The 16,080-nt window shown below is 47.5% G+C and overlaps 1 protein-coding gene across 2 annotated transcripts; it reads left to right on the top strand.

The window, feature by feature from the left end:
* Nucleotides 1–1,862: 1,862 nt before the first annotated feature.
* On the top strand, nucleotides 1,863–15,130 carry LOC307208792 (uncharacterized protein). 2 transcript variants are annotated; one of them, XM_079963759.1, is made up of 6 exons: nucleotides 1,863–2,124; nucleotides 6,912–7,089; nucleotides 7,302–7,415; nucleotides 9,096–9,668; nucleotides 13,564–13,644; nucleotides 14,546–15,130. In XM_079963759.1, exons 2-6 carry the CDS (start codon nucleotides 7,056–7,058, stop codon nucleotides 14,986–14,988), a joined length of 1,245 nt encoding a protein of 414 aa, XP_079819885.1. In that variant the 5' UTR covers nucleotides 1,863–2,124; nucleotides 6,912–7,055; the 3' UTR covers nucleotides 14,989–15,130. The 2 variants fall into 2 exon arrangements, with proteins under 2 accessions (XP_079819885.1, XP_079819886.1); XM_079963760.1 differs by lacking the exon at nucleotides 1,863–2,124 and adding an exon at nucleotides 6,262–6,516.
* Nucleotides 15,131–16,080: the final 950 nt, after the last annotated feature.

The following is a 16,080-nucleotide window of genomic DNA, read 5'->3' as shown; positions in this document are numbered from 1 at the left end:
TGCAATGCACTCTACGTGGGGCTACCTTTGAAGGTGACCCGGAAACTACAACTAATCCAGAACGCAGCAGCCAGACTGGTGACAGGGAGCGGCCACCGAGACCATATAACACCGGTCTTGAAAGACCTACATTGGCTCCCAGTACGTTTCCGAGCACAATTCAAAGTGTTGGTGCTGACCTTTAAAGCCCTAAACGGCCTCGGTCCAGTATACCTGAAGGAGCGTCTCCACCCCCATCGTTCTACCCGGACACTGAGGTCCAGCACCAAGGGCCTTCTGGCGGTTCCCTCACTGCGAGAAGCCAAGTTACAGGGAACCAGGCAGAGGGCCTTTTCGGTAGTGGCGCCCTCCTTGTGGAATGCCCTCCCACCAGATGTCAAAGAGAACAACAACTACCAGACTTTTAGAAGACATCTGAAGGCAGCCCTGTTCAGGGATGCTTTTAATGTTTGATGTATCATAGTATTTTAATATTCTTTTGGAAGCCGCCCAGAGTGGCTGGGGAGGCCCAGCCAGATGGGCGGGGTATAAATAATAAATTATTATTATTATTATTATGATGTACATAATTTCAGCAAGCGAAGCCACGCCACGCCCCAGCACACAAATGAAGTGCAGGTGAAAGCTTCACCTGACAGGTATCTGTCTGGTTAGGTGCTGTTGAAGGTGCAGGATGGAAGGGAGCAGGCAGAGGAACAGTCCTCAGCAATCCTACTAGTGCCATTTGAATGCATGCTTATACAGAAGCCAAACTGCATTCAGTGGGGCTTACGCCCAGGTAAATGTGCAAAGGGCAGCAGCTATCCTGCACGTGTTTACTCAGAGGTAAACCCCACCAAGCGCCTTTGTAAGCATGTTTGGAATTGCAGCCTACAGCTGTCATCTTATACAGACATCCCGGAGACTAAATCACATTGAATTCAACGGGGCTGACTTCCGAGTAGTCATGCATAGGCTTGCACAACAAATCTATATAAAATGTTTGTTCATTCTTTTATTTTATATACAGTGGTACCTTGGGTTACATACACTTCAGGTTACAGACTTCGCTAACCCAGAAACAGTGCTTCAGGTTAAGAACTTTGCTTCAGGACGAGAACAGAAATCGTGCTCCGGCGGCGCAGCAGCAGCAGCAGGAGGCCCCATTAGCTAAAGTGGTGCTTCAGGTTAAGAACAGTTTCAGGTTAAGAATGGACCTCCGAAACGAATTAAGTACTTAACCCGAGGTACCATTGTAATTTATACACTGCTTGATTGCAAAACAAACAAACAAAACACTCAAAGCACTTTACAAAACAAAACAGTAAAATTATCCATAAGGAAAACTAACAATATTTTTATTACATGTTTTGTGTGGCTTTTTTCCTAAACTTTAATATTGTTTGTGTGAACCACCCTGAGATCTGCGAATGGATGGCTATATACAAAATAAATTTATAGAATAATTTAAAACTTTCCCCCCCAAATTAAAAAATAGACTAAAAACGGATTAAAACTCTAAACATCTGCCGAAACAAAAGCCTTCCTTCCAGGCTCCATGAAGCCTCCAGAAACAAAATCACAACTTTAAAACAAAAACAAAAAAACCCCACAATCAGCCATGGAAATTTGGCCGCTCAGCTCTCCGTAAAATATATATTTTGAAAACCTCATCGCATCCCCCCCCGCCCCCATTCCAAGGCGTTGGTCTCCGCTTGCGCCTCTCGGCATCTGCACTACAAACACAAACCGGTTCCAAAACTAGTTCAGCTAGTCCGGGTCCGCTCTCTCCCAGGGAATTCTGGGAGTTGTAGTTCCGGCGGGGAACAGAGCGACTCCTGCGAAGAGAGGCGCCGCCTCTGGCCGAACTACAGTACCCGGGCTGCCTTGCAAGGGAAGCCACGACAGCTCCGAGTGCCTGGGTCTTCTTTTTTTCCATGTTTCCCCCGCTCGGTGCCGCGAAGTGTGTGGACGTGCTGGCGAGGCTCCTCCGCCTCCTTTCCTCGGAAGCAGCAGCAGCCGGAGCCATTGCAGCCGCGGGCGGCGAGGCTGCCTCCTCCTCCTCCTCCTCGCGTTGCAAACGCGCTCCGGGACCGCGGAGCCTTTGCAGACGCGTCACTTTTGCAGAAGCCAAACACCCAGCAGGTAGGGGGATAAAAAAAGAAAAAGGTGCGTCTCTAGGACCTGGCCGGAGTTGGGCGAAGTGTGAGTCATTCTGGCAGGTCGGGGTGGCCCTGGAAGTGCATCAGAGTTTGGGGTGCGAGTGGACACCCCAGCTCCCGTGATCGCGCGTTCTCACGTGCTTTTCTTTTCTTTTTTTTTCTTCCGCGGTGTTCCTGCTTCTCTTGCAGATCTTGGGGTTTGGGAATGGGTGTGCGGTGGATCGGGTGAGGAAACAGCAGCAAGTCCTCTGGACTTTGCAGAAAGAGAAATCCCACCCCCTAATAATGATTACTAGAAATCCAGAAACCCAGAATCAGAAGAAGTGGAGAAGGCGATTAGGGAGCTGAGATCCCCCTCTTCCTGCCAAGAACGACTTTTTTGGGCTGGGGAAAGTAGGGTGGTGGTCTGTGCTGGTGGACGTTTTCCCTGGGGCTGTGTAAGCCGGGGGTGGAATTGGTGAAGTTCTGCTTGTGAAATAAGCACAGCATGATGGAACTCAGTGGAACTTGTTTCTGAGAGGACAGCAATAAACTGGTGAGAGGCTTGGGGGGGGGTGTTGTTCCTGTATATGCCTGCATAAATGAGGAAGAGAAGGTTGAGAAGTCCAGGGCAAGAAGCGAGGTGCTTCTGCCCCTGGTTTCTTCAAATTCCCTAAAGAAAATTGAGATCAGTACCGCCACTCTGTCCCCTTTCCTCACTGAAACTCCAGTGTCTTTCTCGTTTTTTAGTCCTGGGGTCCTCAGTTGACACCCTCACCCCTGCTTTCCTCGGTGTGTGGCCTCAGCTGCACTATATTATTATTATTATTATTATTTAACTTATCTGTCCTTCACCCCATGGTTCCAGGGTGGGTTTCATTGTTAAAGCGCAATAGTAAAAACTTACAATCAAGAGGGGTGCTAAAAATAGACACCTCTAGTGTCAAAAGCTAGGATAAAGAGGTGTGTCTTCACAGCACTTTAAACAATCATGGCTTCCTCCCCCCCCCCAAAGAATTATGGGAGCTGTAGTTTGTTAAGGGTGCTGGAGCTACAATTTCAGAGTGGTTTAACAATCAGTTCTTCTTCCTAAGAACGTCTGTGAGCTTTAGCTCTGTGAGGAGAATAGGGGTCTCCTCTAACAGCTCTCAGCACCCGTAACAAGCTACAGCTCCCAGGATTTTTTAGGGGAAGCCATGACGGTTTTGTCTGGTATGATACTGCTTTATTATTATTATTATTATTATTATTATTATACCACCCTTCATCCAAAGATCTCAGGGCGATTCACAAGATAATGTATAGGGCCTGAGTTCTGATTTTTACTTTTATCACGTCACTACTTTAATTATGGGGACGTGGGTGGCACTGTGGGTTAAACCACAGAGCCTAGGACTTGCCAATCAGAAGGTCAGTGGTTCGAATCCCCGCAACGGGGTGAGCTCCCGTTGTTCGGTCCCTGCTCCTGCCAACTTAGCAGTTCCAAAGCACCTCAAAGTGCAAGTAGATAAATAGGTACCGCTCCGGCGGGAAGGTAAACAATGTTTCCGTGCACTGCTCTGGTTCGCCAGAAACGGCTTAGTCATGCTGGCCACATGACCCGGAAGCTTTACGCCGGCTCCCTCGGCCAATAAAGCGAGATGAGCGCCGCAACCCCAGAGTCGGCCACGACTGGACCTAATGGTCAGGGGTCCCTTTACCTTTACTTTAATTATTTACTTTTAAGAGAGAGTTGCTGGTGGCATGAGAGAGGCAGTGTTGTCCTGATGTGTGTGCGTGCATTGTTGGTTTCTTTTGCCCCACCAAAGAGCCTGGTCCAAATGGTTTTGAAGAGTCCGGAAGCTGTCAAAAAAACCTGCAGTGCTATTTGATCAGAGATGGTGGTGGAATAAGTGTGAACAGACACAACTGTCATGCTACGGGAGCCAACCCTGTTATGCCCCCAGCCTTGGGGAGGGGGTGGGGAGAAACCCTCTCATTTAGACTGAGTCTGAAATTGTTCTGCTGGTCCTGCAGTAAACAGACCCCAGATACATTATGCTGCATTTGCTACTCTGATTTCCTTCTGTCTCGGGATAGTTTCCCAAGCGGTGGCTCTTATTTTTAAACAAACCAACAAGGCGTTTGGAATCTGGTTTCAGCCACCTTCCTCGCTAGGCAGACACGACTTGCCCACTGTTCTCCCCAAAGCATCAGGCAAGATTCCTGGCTCGGCTTCCAGTTAAGATCTCACCTGTTTTAAAGCCGCTGGACTGGTTGCCGGTTCATTTCCAGGCTCGATTTAAGGTGCTCAAAATAGTGTTTAAAGCCCTAAATGCCTTAGCCTGGGAGAGGGCATTCTTTGTTGCAACCTCTGAGTCAGGCATAGGCAAACTACGGCCCTCCAGATGTTTGGGACTACAATTCCCATCATCCCTAGCTAAGAGGACCAGTGGTCAGGGATGATAGGAATTGTAGTCCCAAACATCTGGAGGGCCGGAGTTTGCCCATGCCTGCTCTGAGTTGTAGGGGTCTCTCCCCACAGAGTGGCACCTCTACCCTTGCTTTTGAGGTGTACATTTTTAGCGCCTGCCTTATTTTTGTGATGATAAAACTGTTTTAAATATTGCAGTTTGGTGTTGCAATTTCCCAGGACCTTAGGGTGAAGGGTGGGCAAGGAATAATAATATCAACCACAGAGACAGGCTCTCAGCACAGAAAATAACCTCTTTTGAAATTCAGAGGTGGCACCTTCGAGCCATCGTTGTTGCTCAACGTATATGTGTGATCTCTTTCCCCAACCCCACCAGCTGGGATCTCTGTTCAAACTGGTTTTGCAGGTTTTAATGGTGCTTTTGACGCAAGACCCAGGAGGAAAAAACCACCCTGAAATTGCTGGGGTCGCGTGTCCCGGAAGGCTCAGAGCAGCTTCCGAAACCTGGTGGCCCTCTCAGGGGTGCTGTAGTTGCATCCCTGTATTGTAGATCCTGTATGGAGCAGCGGGGTTGGGCTAGAGGACCTCTTAGGATCCCCTTCCACCGGAAAATTGCTGGAAGCTAGACAAGAACTTGGTTGTTTCTCTCCAACAAGAGCAGTAACAGGAAATGCCTGACTTCACCCAGACACAACTAAATCCTGTAGCCACCTAATGACTGCCAAACTACATAATGGCACATTATTAGCACATCAGGCAAATTAAGTGGCTCTTGGCAGCCCTTTTGGTTTCTGCCTTTGGCATGGTAGCCTGAATTTTATATATATGCAGCGCATGAGTGTTTGTGTGACTGGCAGGCCGATGAGTCTAGTGGAGGGGAGGCTGGATGCCCAACTCCTAATTTCTGAGCTTGGGCTTCAGCCACAATGACGCTGGATCTATTTGCCAGGTGGTTGGGGCTACATTTTGGCTCTGGCGGGGCTAGAACCTGCCCTTCGTGGGCCAACTTTGACAAGTGGGCGGGGCAACCCACCTGACTGTCACCTGATGCCACAACTGGGGATCATTGGATCTGGATTGTTTTCACACACTAATGCCCCATTCTGTAGAAATCTATCAGTTATATTTTATCTGCACAATCGGAATGAACTTCTGGAGCCAAGATGCTTTTTCCGTGCAGCCTGAGAAGGAGCAGTCACCATTAAGAAAAAGAGATTAGAATAGGCCAATATATATATGTGGACTGTCGCAGGATCAAGTGACTTTCCTTCTTTAAGTTCTCAAAGCTCTTAGCCTAGCTCAAGGTTGTCATCTGAACTTGCCAGATGTTTAACTGATAATCAGCCATGGTCAGTCCAGGAGAAGATGGCAAGTGTGGCAGGAAGATTCAAGGACAATCAATATTGTATTTTGGGAATGATTCATGTTCTTATGTAGCTGCATCATTTTATACTTTCTGGCTGTCCCATGATCATATTATAAAGCAGTTGTGTTCTATGTTATAAATCAAACGCCGCTAGAAGTTGTTGCATCCCCTTCCCCAATGTATTTCTTATCAATAAAATATTTTGTGGTATATGCAAGCAATTTTTTATTCTGAAAGTGTGGCCCAGAGAAAATAGTTTGAGAACCACTGGTCTAAAGCAACTAATATAAACAATGTGATAAACATCAATAGTTTAAAATGGCACCGATTCACAGTCAGTTACACCGGGTATAACAGAACGAGCTATCCAGAGCCAAAGGCTCCAGAAAAAAAGGACAAATTTTAAAGACAGATTTGAACATATGGAGTGAGGGGGCAGTTCACCACTGCTTCCTGGAAGGTGATTCCAAGCATATGGAGCAGGAAAATGAAAAGGGCCAAGACATGATAGAGAACAAGAAATTCTTGAATGAGTTAGAAGCGCAGAATCAGAAAAAACCACAACAGACAGGCTGAGCAGGCTTTGGCTTCAACCATGTTGCAGCATTAGGTAAAAGGTAAAGGACCCCTGATAGTTAAGTCCAGTTGTGAACGACTCTGGGATTGCGGTGCTCTACTGGCCGAGGGAGCCGACGTTTGTCCACAGACAGTTTTTCTGGGTCATGTGGCCAGCATGAACCAGAGCAGCACATGGAAACGCCGTTTACCTTCCCGCTGGAGTGGTACCTATTTATCTACTTGCACCTTGACGTGCTTTCGAACTGCTAGGTGGGCAGGAGCAGGGACAGAGAAATGGCTCACCCCGTCGCGGGGATTCGAACCGCCGACCTTCCGATCGGCAAGCCCTAGGCTCTGTGGTTTAGACCACAGCGCCACCCGCGTCCTACTGTTGCAGCATTGGGTACTCCCAAATGATTCACTGTTTCCTCTGCTTTCCCCCTACATGTCACAGTTCCTTGGTCGAAACCGTGGGAGGAGACATTTGGCCCCGTGTATTTCTCTGGATGGTGGTGACTCTTGAGCCCAACAGTGCTGGGACTTCATCAGGGAGCCGTTTTGGACCAGAACCAAAGAGCCCTGTGCTGGGGGTGTTGTCATGCAGAACAACTTTGCAACGATGGCCTTGCTGGGTAAGAACCCCAAATCCTGCTCCCTTCTTTCTTTCTTTCTTTCTTTCTTTCTTTCTTTCTTTCTTTCCTTCCTCCCTCCCTCCATCCAGTAATGATGGAATTCATTTTATTGTGGACTGGGGTGAAGCAATGGAGAACATCTCCCTTGCCAATGATGGGTGGAACGGCCAACTGACCTGGGCCTTGCTGCTCTTCTGCTCCTTCCTGCGCAGGGTTGCCTGCTGACGAGCCAGAGCTGATCTGCAAGATTGAGTCTGAGGAAGAGCCGTGGATCCCAAGTGAGCAAGCTGTGAGAGGGAGGCGGATCCTGCCTGGAAGCAAGTTAGGTGAGGGGCCAACTCCACCTGGAAGGGCTAGCGCATGCCTTCTAACCAGGAAGCCTACTCTCTCTCACTATAGTTTTTATTAAACCTTCTGCTTTGCAATTTAGAATACTCATTTAAGCAAGCTTAAAATGTCAGTGGCTTCCCTTCTTCTCTTTCCATAGTTCATTTTGCATATCATAAATCCCTGTTTATTTTACATACAGTGGTACCTCAGGTTACATACGCTTCAGGTTACAGACTTTGCTAACCCAGAAATAGTGCTTCAGGTTAAGAACTTTGCTTCAGGATGAGAACAGAAATCGTGCTCCGGCAGCGCGGCAGCAGCAGGAGGCCCCATTAGCTAAAGTGGTGCTTCAGGTTAAGAACAGTTTCAGGTTAAGAACGGACCTCCAAAACGAATTAAGTACTTAACCCGAGGTACCACTGTAAACTAAACCATTTGGTATTCCATTATTACATCCACCAAAACTTGTTTACAATGTTGAATTTATGTTAATGCTGCCAATGTTTTCAAGTGTACACAATTTCTCCCCATACATTCAATAAACATTTTCCAATCTTTAAACCTATGTCCCCTTTGCTCTCTTATGTTAGGTCTGCAAGCTGCGCATATTCCATCAGTTTAAGTTGCCATTCTTCTTTAGTTGGGACTTTGCTCGATTTCCATTTTGGGGCTAACAAAACACAAGCCGCAGTAGTGGCATACATTAATAACCATTTTTGACACCTGGGAATTTCCGTCTGAATTATCCCCAACAAAAAGGACTCTGGTGTGTTGTTTTTTAAAAAAGTACAGTGGTAGCTCAGGTTACATACGCTTCAGGTTACATACGCTTCAGGTTACAGACTCCACTAACCCAGAAATAGTACCTCGGGTTAAGAACTTTGCTTCAGGATGAGAACAGAAATCGTGGTCTGGCGGCACGAGGCCCCATTAGCTAAAGTGGCGCTTCAGGTTAAGAACAGTTTCAAGTTAAGAAAGGACCTCCGGAACGAATTAAGTACTTAACCCAAGGTACCACTGTACTTTAAAACATTTTTTTTTCAATTCATTATGAATTATTTCCCAATGCTCTTTTACCATTTTACAGGTCCACTACATATGAAAGAACGTTCCCTCAACCTCATTGCAAGGAAGTCTATTCTCCCTCTGTCTGCCCAGAGTTTGAGTGAGCAGGTTGTGCTCACTCAGCACTGAGGAAGATGCACCCTCCTCATTCAAAGCATCAAAGAAGAATCAAAGAATTGTGGAGTTTGAAGAAACCACGAGGGTCATCTAGTCCAACCCCATGCAATGCATGAATCTCTTGCCAATGTGGGCCTCAAACCCACCACCCTGAGATTAACAGTCTCATGCTCTCCCAACTGAGCTATCCCAGGGGATCCGTGCATTGTGTGCCTCAAACCTGGCTGTACAGAAGAGTCCACTTGAGGAATGCTGAAAACCTTCTAGCTTCTTAGTGTCAGATCTAGTGCAGTCCTTATTTTTGTTGACACCTCCCTCTATTTCAAGAGTTTAAAAATTATTGTGATGCTTCAGGACACACATGCAAAAAAAGATACCAGTAATTAAACATTCTCAGCTGTTTTCTCCCCACCCTGTTCTTTCTGATTTAACCTTTCTCTCTCTCTTCACCTCCCTCCCACTTGGCTTCACCTCCCTCCCACTTGGCTTTCCAGGTGCCGAAACGCCTGAGCCAGCCATCGCGCCCTACAGGCAGTATCGCGGCACCACGTGGACCTACCCCGAGATCATAGACCTGCTGGTCATTTGGCGCGAGCGGGAGATCCAGCAGGAGCTGCAGCGGAGCCACCGGAACATTGAGACTTTCCAAGTGGTGGCCAGCAAGATGGCGCAGAGAGGCCACAAGCGCTCTGCCCTAGAGTGCCGCTCCAAGATCAAGACTCTGAAGAGGGACTACCGCATAGCCAAGGCCAACAACTCCCCGGGGAAAGGACATTTGGCCTGGCTCTTCTATGACCAGCTCGATCACCTATTGGCCAACGAGGCGGACGTCCCGCCCCCGGAGGTGCTGCCCGCCTTGAGCCGCCGCGGGGCGTCTGTCGCCGACTCGATGTCTCAGTGCTCCACTGAGGAAGAAGCTGCGGCGGAGGGGGCCAAAGTGGGCAGCCAGGAGATGCTGGCTCTAAGGACGCGGTCGCCCCCCCAGGTCCCCAGCCTGGGGGGCGGCTTCCCTGTACTGTGCATAAAGGAGGAAGCCCCTGACGAAATGCCTGTGACGTCTCCCACGGGTCAGTGGCAGCATTTGGTGTCCTGAGGAGAGCCCTGTGGGATGGGTTTTTGAAATAGCCTTTAAAAAAGAAAGCAATCCCTGGGAGACAGTGTCTTTTGTTTTATTTTCCTGCATTTAGATTCCGCCTTTTCTTCCAAGGAGGCCGAGGTAGGGTACATGGTTGTCCACCTCATTTAATCCCCCACAACAACCCTGCGAGGTCAGTTAGGCTGAGAGCCTGTGAGTAGTCCAAGGTCAAGGTCATTGAGCTTCATGGAAGAGTGGGGATTTGAACCCGGGTCTCCGTGCTTTTCTTGTAGGAAAAAAAGTGCCGGTTCTCACCATGAAGTCGTTGCAGTAAATGCCACACTTTTAGCCAGTTCTTTTTGTCTAGGGGAAAAGGATGCTAGTTCGGTGCTGTGGTCTAAACCGCTGAGCCTCTTGGGCTTCCCGATCGGAAGATTGGCAGTTCAAATCCCTGCGACAGGGTTTTCATCCCTCACCCATAATGCACTGCTGCTTGGCCAGTGTGTTGCTGGTGGTGCACATTAGCTATCATGAGATGTACAGGGACGCGAGTGGCACTGTGGTCTAAACCACTGAGCCTCTTGAGCTTACCAATCGGAAGGTTGACGGTTCAAATCCCCGTGATGGAGTGAGCTCCCATTGCTCTGTCCCAGCTCCTGCCAACCTAGCAGTTCAAAAGCACGCCAGTGCAAGTAGATAAATAGGTAGTGCTGCGGCAGGAAGGTAAACGGCATTTCCATGCACTCTGGCTTCCATCATGGTGTCTTGTTGCACAAGAAGCTGTTTAGTCCTACTGGCCACATGACCCGGAAAGCTGTCTGTGGACAAACGCCGGCTAGCTTGGCCTGAAAGTGAGATGAGTGCCGCAACCCCATAGTCACCTTTGATGGAAATTAACTGTTCAGGGGTCCTTTAGCTTTACCCTTGAGTACCCCCAGAAAAAAAAATACTGCCTGGTCTCCCAGGTCTTAGTCTGACACTTTAACCACCTGTACCACTACATTGACTTTAATGTGTGTTCCGCCTTTCTCCCAAGAAGCGCTGATATCCAATGCTGAAATTAGAGATGTAAAATAACCTTTCCTACACTGAGTTTTGGGTGCTAATAGCTGAAATTCCTTCATTGCTCAGGAATGCTCCTAACTCTGCAATTCTGTGATTCTGCGAGTATGGTTAACTTTGTCTATCAAAATAAATAATAATAATAATAATAATAATAATAATAATAATAATAATTCATTTATACCCTGCCCTCTGGTTGGGTTGCCCAAGCCACTCTAGTCAACTTCCAAGACATGAAAACATATTAAAACATCAAACATTAATAGTAACAATCTGATCCAATATAAAAGTCGCAATAACTTTAAAATAAACAACTTCTATCAAACAAAGCAATGTTCAGCAATCCATCAGAATCTAATAGTAAAACAGTAAAATTAAACATTAGCAAATAGCAATTAAACAGTTCAACCACAATAAAGAATTACCAATCTGCAATCAATAAAAGTAACAGCAAAATACCACAAAACATACAAAAACCATGTAAAAGGATCAAATTGAGAAACTGAGAAGCACAACATAAAACTGTATTAAAAAAATATCCCTGCACTCCTCACTTCCCTGCTGTTGCTGCTGCTGCTACTGCTGCTGTTCTCAAAGTTATAGTCTGGTAAGGCTGGGTGGGGACAGACAGGTGGAAAAGCCATTGCCTGATGAGGAACAGAAAGTCTCTCTCTCCTAAGCACTTTTGCACCATAAGGGTAAATAAAAGTGACCCGCTGTTGCTGTGAAAGGTCAAAGCTACTGTGGCATTTGGAAGGCTAAATCCATTTACCGTGGCATAATTGCTGCTTTTGCAGCATACATCTAGTTAAACAGTCCAAAGCCTGCGAAAAAAGTGGAATAACTTGGTCTTCAACATGCCGCAGGACTCCAGAGAGCCATTGTGGGGTAGTGGTTAGGAAGGCAGGCCGTGATGGGAGACGGCAGGGTTCGAATCCCCAGGAAGCTCACGAGGTTTTTGCGAAGATAAAATTGAGAGGTGGGGTGACAACCATGTGCTGCCTGGAGCTCCTTGAAGAAAAGTAGGGTGTGTGTGTGTATATATATCCTCCTCTCCTTTGCTGCACTTGTTATAAGCATGTAGATCCAAGCGGATGATTTTGTGTCACTGTGCCTCTTGGCTGTCATCCCTCTCCCATAATGCACTGCTGCTTGGCCAGTGTGTTGCTGGTGGTGCACATTAGCTACCATGAAATGTACAGGGACGTGGGTGGCACTGTGGTCTAAACCACTGAGCCTCTTGGGCTTGCCGATCGGAAGGTCGGCGGTTCGAATCCCCACGACGGGGTGAGCTCCCGTTGCTCTGTCCCAGCTAATTCCAACCTAGCAGTTCGAAAGCACGCCAGTGCAAGTAGATAAATAGGTATTGCTGTGGTGGGATGGTAAACAGCATTTCCGTACGCTCTGGTTTCTGTCATGGTGTCCTGTTGCGCCAAAAGCGGTTTAGTCCTGCTGGCCACATGACCTGAAAAGCTGTCTGCGGACAAATGCCAGCTCCCTCGGCCTGAAAGCGAGATGAGCGCCGCAACCCCATAGTCGCCTTTCACTGGACTTAACTGTCCAGGGGTCCTTTACCTTTTACCATGAGATGTAGTGACAGCCGGCCAGCTTAGACAGGTTCACTGGAGAAATTTGCGGAGGATTAAAAAAAACACCAGTGACTGCCTGCCACAATGGCTCCTTAATACCTCCAGCGTTACAGACAGTGAGTCATATCCAAAGTAGCGATAAAACCTTGCAAGAGAAGAGCTACTTCCGCTTGCGCAGTGAGACTTCCCACCCCCCACATTGTGCTCCCTAAATCTGTTCTGGGGTTGCCTCCGAGCCTCCAGAGCAGATTTGGGGAGGGCATGAAGCACATGCTCTGCAGGAGGCGAGAGGGAGCAAGTCCTCTTGCATCAGCGCATGCAGTTATTTAGTTATAAAGGAACGCAGGTGGTGCTGTGGTCTAAACCACTGAGCCTCTTGGGCGTGCTGATCAGAAGGTTGACGGTTCAAATCCCCACGATGGAGTGAGCTCCCGTTGCTCTGTCCCAGCTCCTGCCAAACTAGCAGTTCAAAAGCACGCCAGTGCAAGTAGATAAATAGGTACCACTGCAGCAGGAAGGTAAATGGCATTTCCATGCGCTCTGGCTTCCGTCACGGTGTTTCATTGCACCAGAAGTGGTTTAGTCCTGCTGGCCACATGACCCGGAAAGCTGTCTGCGGACAAACGTCGGCTCCCTCCGCCTGAAAGCGAGATGAGCGCCGCAACCCCATAATTGCCTTTGAATGGACTTAACTGTCCAGGGGTAGTGTACCTTTTTAGCTTATTTAGTTATGGGATGTTTAGTCAGAATCTCCTGTCTTGTAACTTGAATCATTGGTTTTGGTTCTACCCTCTAAAGCAGGAGCAAAACAAGCTTGCTCCATCCTCCATGCGACAGCCCTTGAGATATTTGAAGATGGATATCCTGTTTCTTCTCTTCCAGGCTAAACATACATCTCCTTCAACTGGTCCTTCATAAGTCTTGGTTGTCTTTAGCTCCCAGCATAGTGCTTGAAGACAAGACTGTTACGTTCTTGAACTCGATAATCAAAATGCAAGGGCTGGGTTAATGCGCAAGGGATTGCGGTGTGTTTTGTATATGATGATCATTTCATTCTTATGCTTTCTGCATTCACACATCTGCCCCCAAGCATTTCCTCAGTCCATTCTGCACAACAATATGCATACGTTGTGGTTTTTGATACGATAGACCAGAAGCAGAGGGGGGCTAGGGCTGTTGCTGTGGACGAAGGCCAGCTATGCTCCTGAAATTAATCAATGTTCTGTCTTTCTTCAGGAACAGCAGAAGCCAGCAGTCCAGCTCCACCTCTGCTGTCTCCTCCCTGCGATAAACTGGGCAGCTCTGCCTCAACAGTAGGTAAGAACAGAACAAAAAAAGCAGATAAGAACTGCCAATTCAGGAGGTTAATCATTTGAATGACTGGATGTAAATTAGATGCTCGCCTGGGGTAAGGAAGAATCCCTTCTAATAGGTGGAGTTATGTTAGTAGGAAGCCTTATTAATTTATGAATCACTTTTTACATACTGTCTCAAGGCAATTGGCAGGCAGGCCACAGAAGGAGCGGAACACACACAAACACACAAAAAAGCTTTTAAAAACCAAGTTGACGTTTTCGTTTTGTATTGTTCAACCTAAGGCCGTTTCTTCAAGGTGGAGAATTGTGTCGAAACAAATCCGTCTTCAGTGTTTCCAGAAATGTCATTCATTTCCAGAAAGTACTGTCAGCAAGCGCTTGTCTCATGTCAACAGGGACGCTGTTTGAGGGAACAGCCTTGCAAGTTGGTCTGCAAACTTCACTCGCCCATGGTCATCTGCAGGAGCTTGCCGGGCCACACAAAACTATGTTAGTTATTTGTGGCCCACAGGCCAAAGCATAACTCTTCCCTGTTGAGTTACCAGGATGCATTTTTCTTTCTTGCCACAAGCAACCAGGCAGGTAGGTACCAAGAAGCCGACTCGCAAGGGATGGATAGGAACCAACACATTGGTCTTTCCTTTGCACTGTGGCTCAGTTGAACCAACCCATGGTAGAGAGAGCTTACAGATCATTTTTTTAAAAAATCAATCTACACCAAAAAATGACACAACACAAAAGGAAAATAGGAGGAAGAGGGGGGGAAAGCAAACTCATGCACTGCTTCTTAAAGTTAACGCTGAAAATCCGAATCATGCTGACTCAGAAAGTCCCACTTTGTTCGATGGGACTTGCTGTCGAGGAAGTGAGTTGTAAGCATAATTTTCTTTCGTGCTTTTCAGACGGGGCCATAACCCCCTCCCCAAGTCCCTTGCCTGACCCCACCAGGTCATACGCCGCAGAGCGCCTCGCCAACATCCGGAAGCGAAAGAGGAAAAACAGGCAGGATCTGGCGCTGGAAATCACCCATGCGGCCGACAGAAGGGTGCAGGCAGCCACCGACCGGATCCTGGCAGCCCTGGGCGAGTACACGAAGGCCGATCTGGAGGAGCGGGAGCGGGACCGCATGGACACTGAGCAGATCATTGCGCTCATGAACCGCCAGACGGAACTGCTAGAGTCGCTCGTGCGAAAGCAGGCAGAGGCCCAGGCTCCCGCGGCCCCGGCCTTAACCCGGCAGGCCCGTTTACCCCGGCTCGGGCAGCCTGGTCACACGGCAGACGCTTCTCCCTTGCGCTTGGGGTCCACCAGGCGGTCCATGGCGAGGGCGAGGTACCGGAGGTGACTCCTGAGACGGCTGTGGCAGCAGTGTGGCTGTGGCGACGCTCTTCGGCTGTAGTTCCGTTAGCGTGCGGGACATCCGGGCTGCGTTTGTAAGGGGTTGTAGTTTTCTTTTTCAGGAATTTAAAAAACATTTTTTCAATTAATGATTTTGGCTGGCCAGTTGTGTAATTACGAAGAGGGGGGGTGGGATAAAAGTTGGAGGGTGGGGTTCTCCCCCCCCCTCCTTTCTTTCCCCACATTACTAGTTCTGGTAAATAAAGGGTGGGAGAAAAATGTTGTAGCACAGAGACTCACGTGCCACTCAACACAAAACCATTTTGTGCCATCTTATTTCTCTCTATATGTATACACACAAACACACACGCATGCATATATATATATATGTCACATATCTGGGACCTTAGGGTGAAGGGTTTTTGTCGGCATCTGTCTGTCTCAGAAGACAACGGAGAAGCACGCCTTTTGGGGTGAAGCCAAACTGTTGGAGAGTCACAGCACCTGCTGTGGCTGTATAGGCCAATACAGGAGAGACATTTTTTGTTGCAGCTGGGGCATATGAAGGCGTCTGGTTGTGCTGTTGCCAATGCACCATGGCGCATCTTCTCTCTACAGGACCTGTCTGTCTCCAGGCACATTTTTACAATGACGGATGGCCTGGAGACCATGGATAGGGAAAAGTTGGTGGCAGCGTCTTCTGTGACATTGCAAAGGATCTCTCTTTTTTTTTTATAAAATTATTATTAAGTTTTCACATTTTATAGACACAAACACACACACACGGACAAAGACAACACATATAAAGTTTCATATCCTTATTCCTAACCCCAGTTCTTGACCTCCCCCCACCCCCCCTTCATACATCCTAATTCAATTAAATTAGCTCAGCAAGTTCATATCTCTCATCCTTTACATATTATTATTTTGTATATATATTTTTAAAGAAATACTTAATTCTTATTACTTAGCCAAATTTATCCAATTTTCTTATAAATATTAAATCCTTTTCTAAGGTCGACTCAAATTCCTTCCACGAATTTCCCTTTTATCTTAAAAATAGGTCATAATAGTCAAACACAAAGGTCATAAACATTTT

The sequence above is a fragment of the Podarcis cretensis genome, assembly GCF_951804945.1.
Source record: "Podarcis cretensis genome assembly, chromosome: 2".
NCBI classification, from domain to species: domain Eukaryota; kingdom Metazoa; phylum Chordata; class Lepidosauria; order Squamata; family Lacertidae; genus Podarcis; species Podarcis cretensis.
Note: the sequence above shows the minus strand (reverse complement) of the source record. Positions and strands in the feature narration are given on the sequence as shown.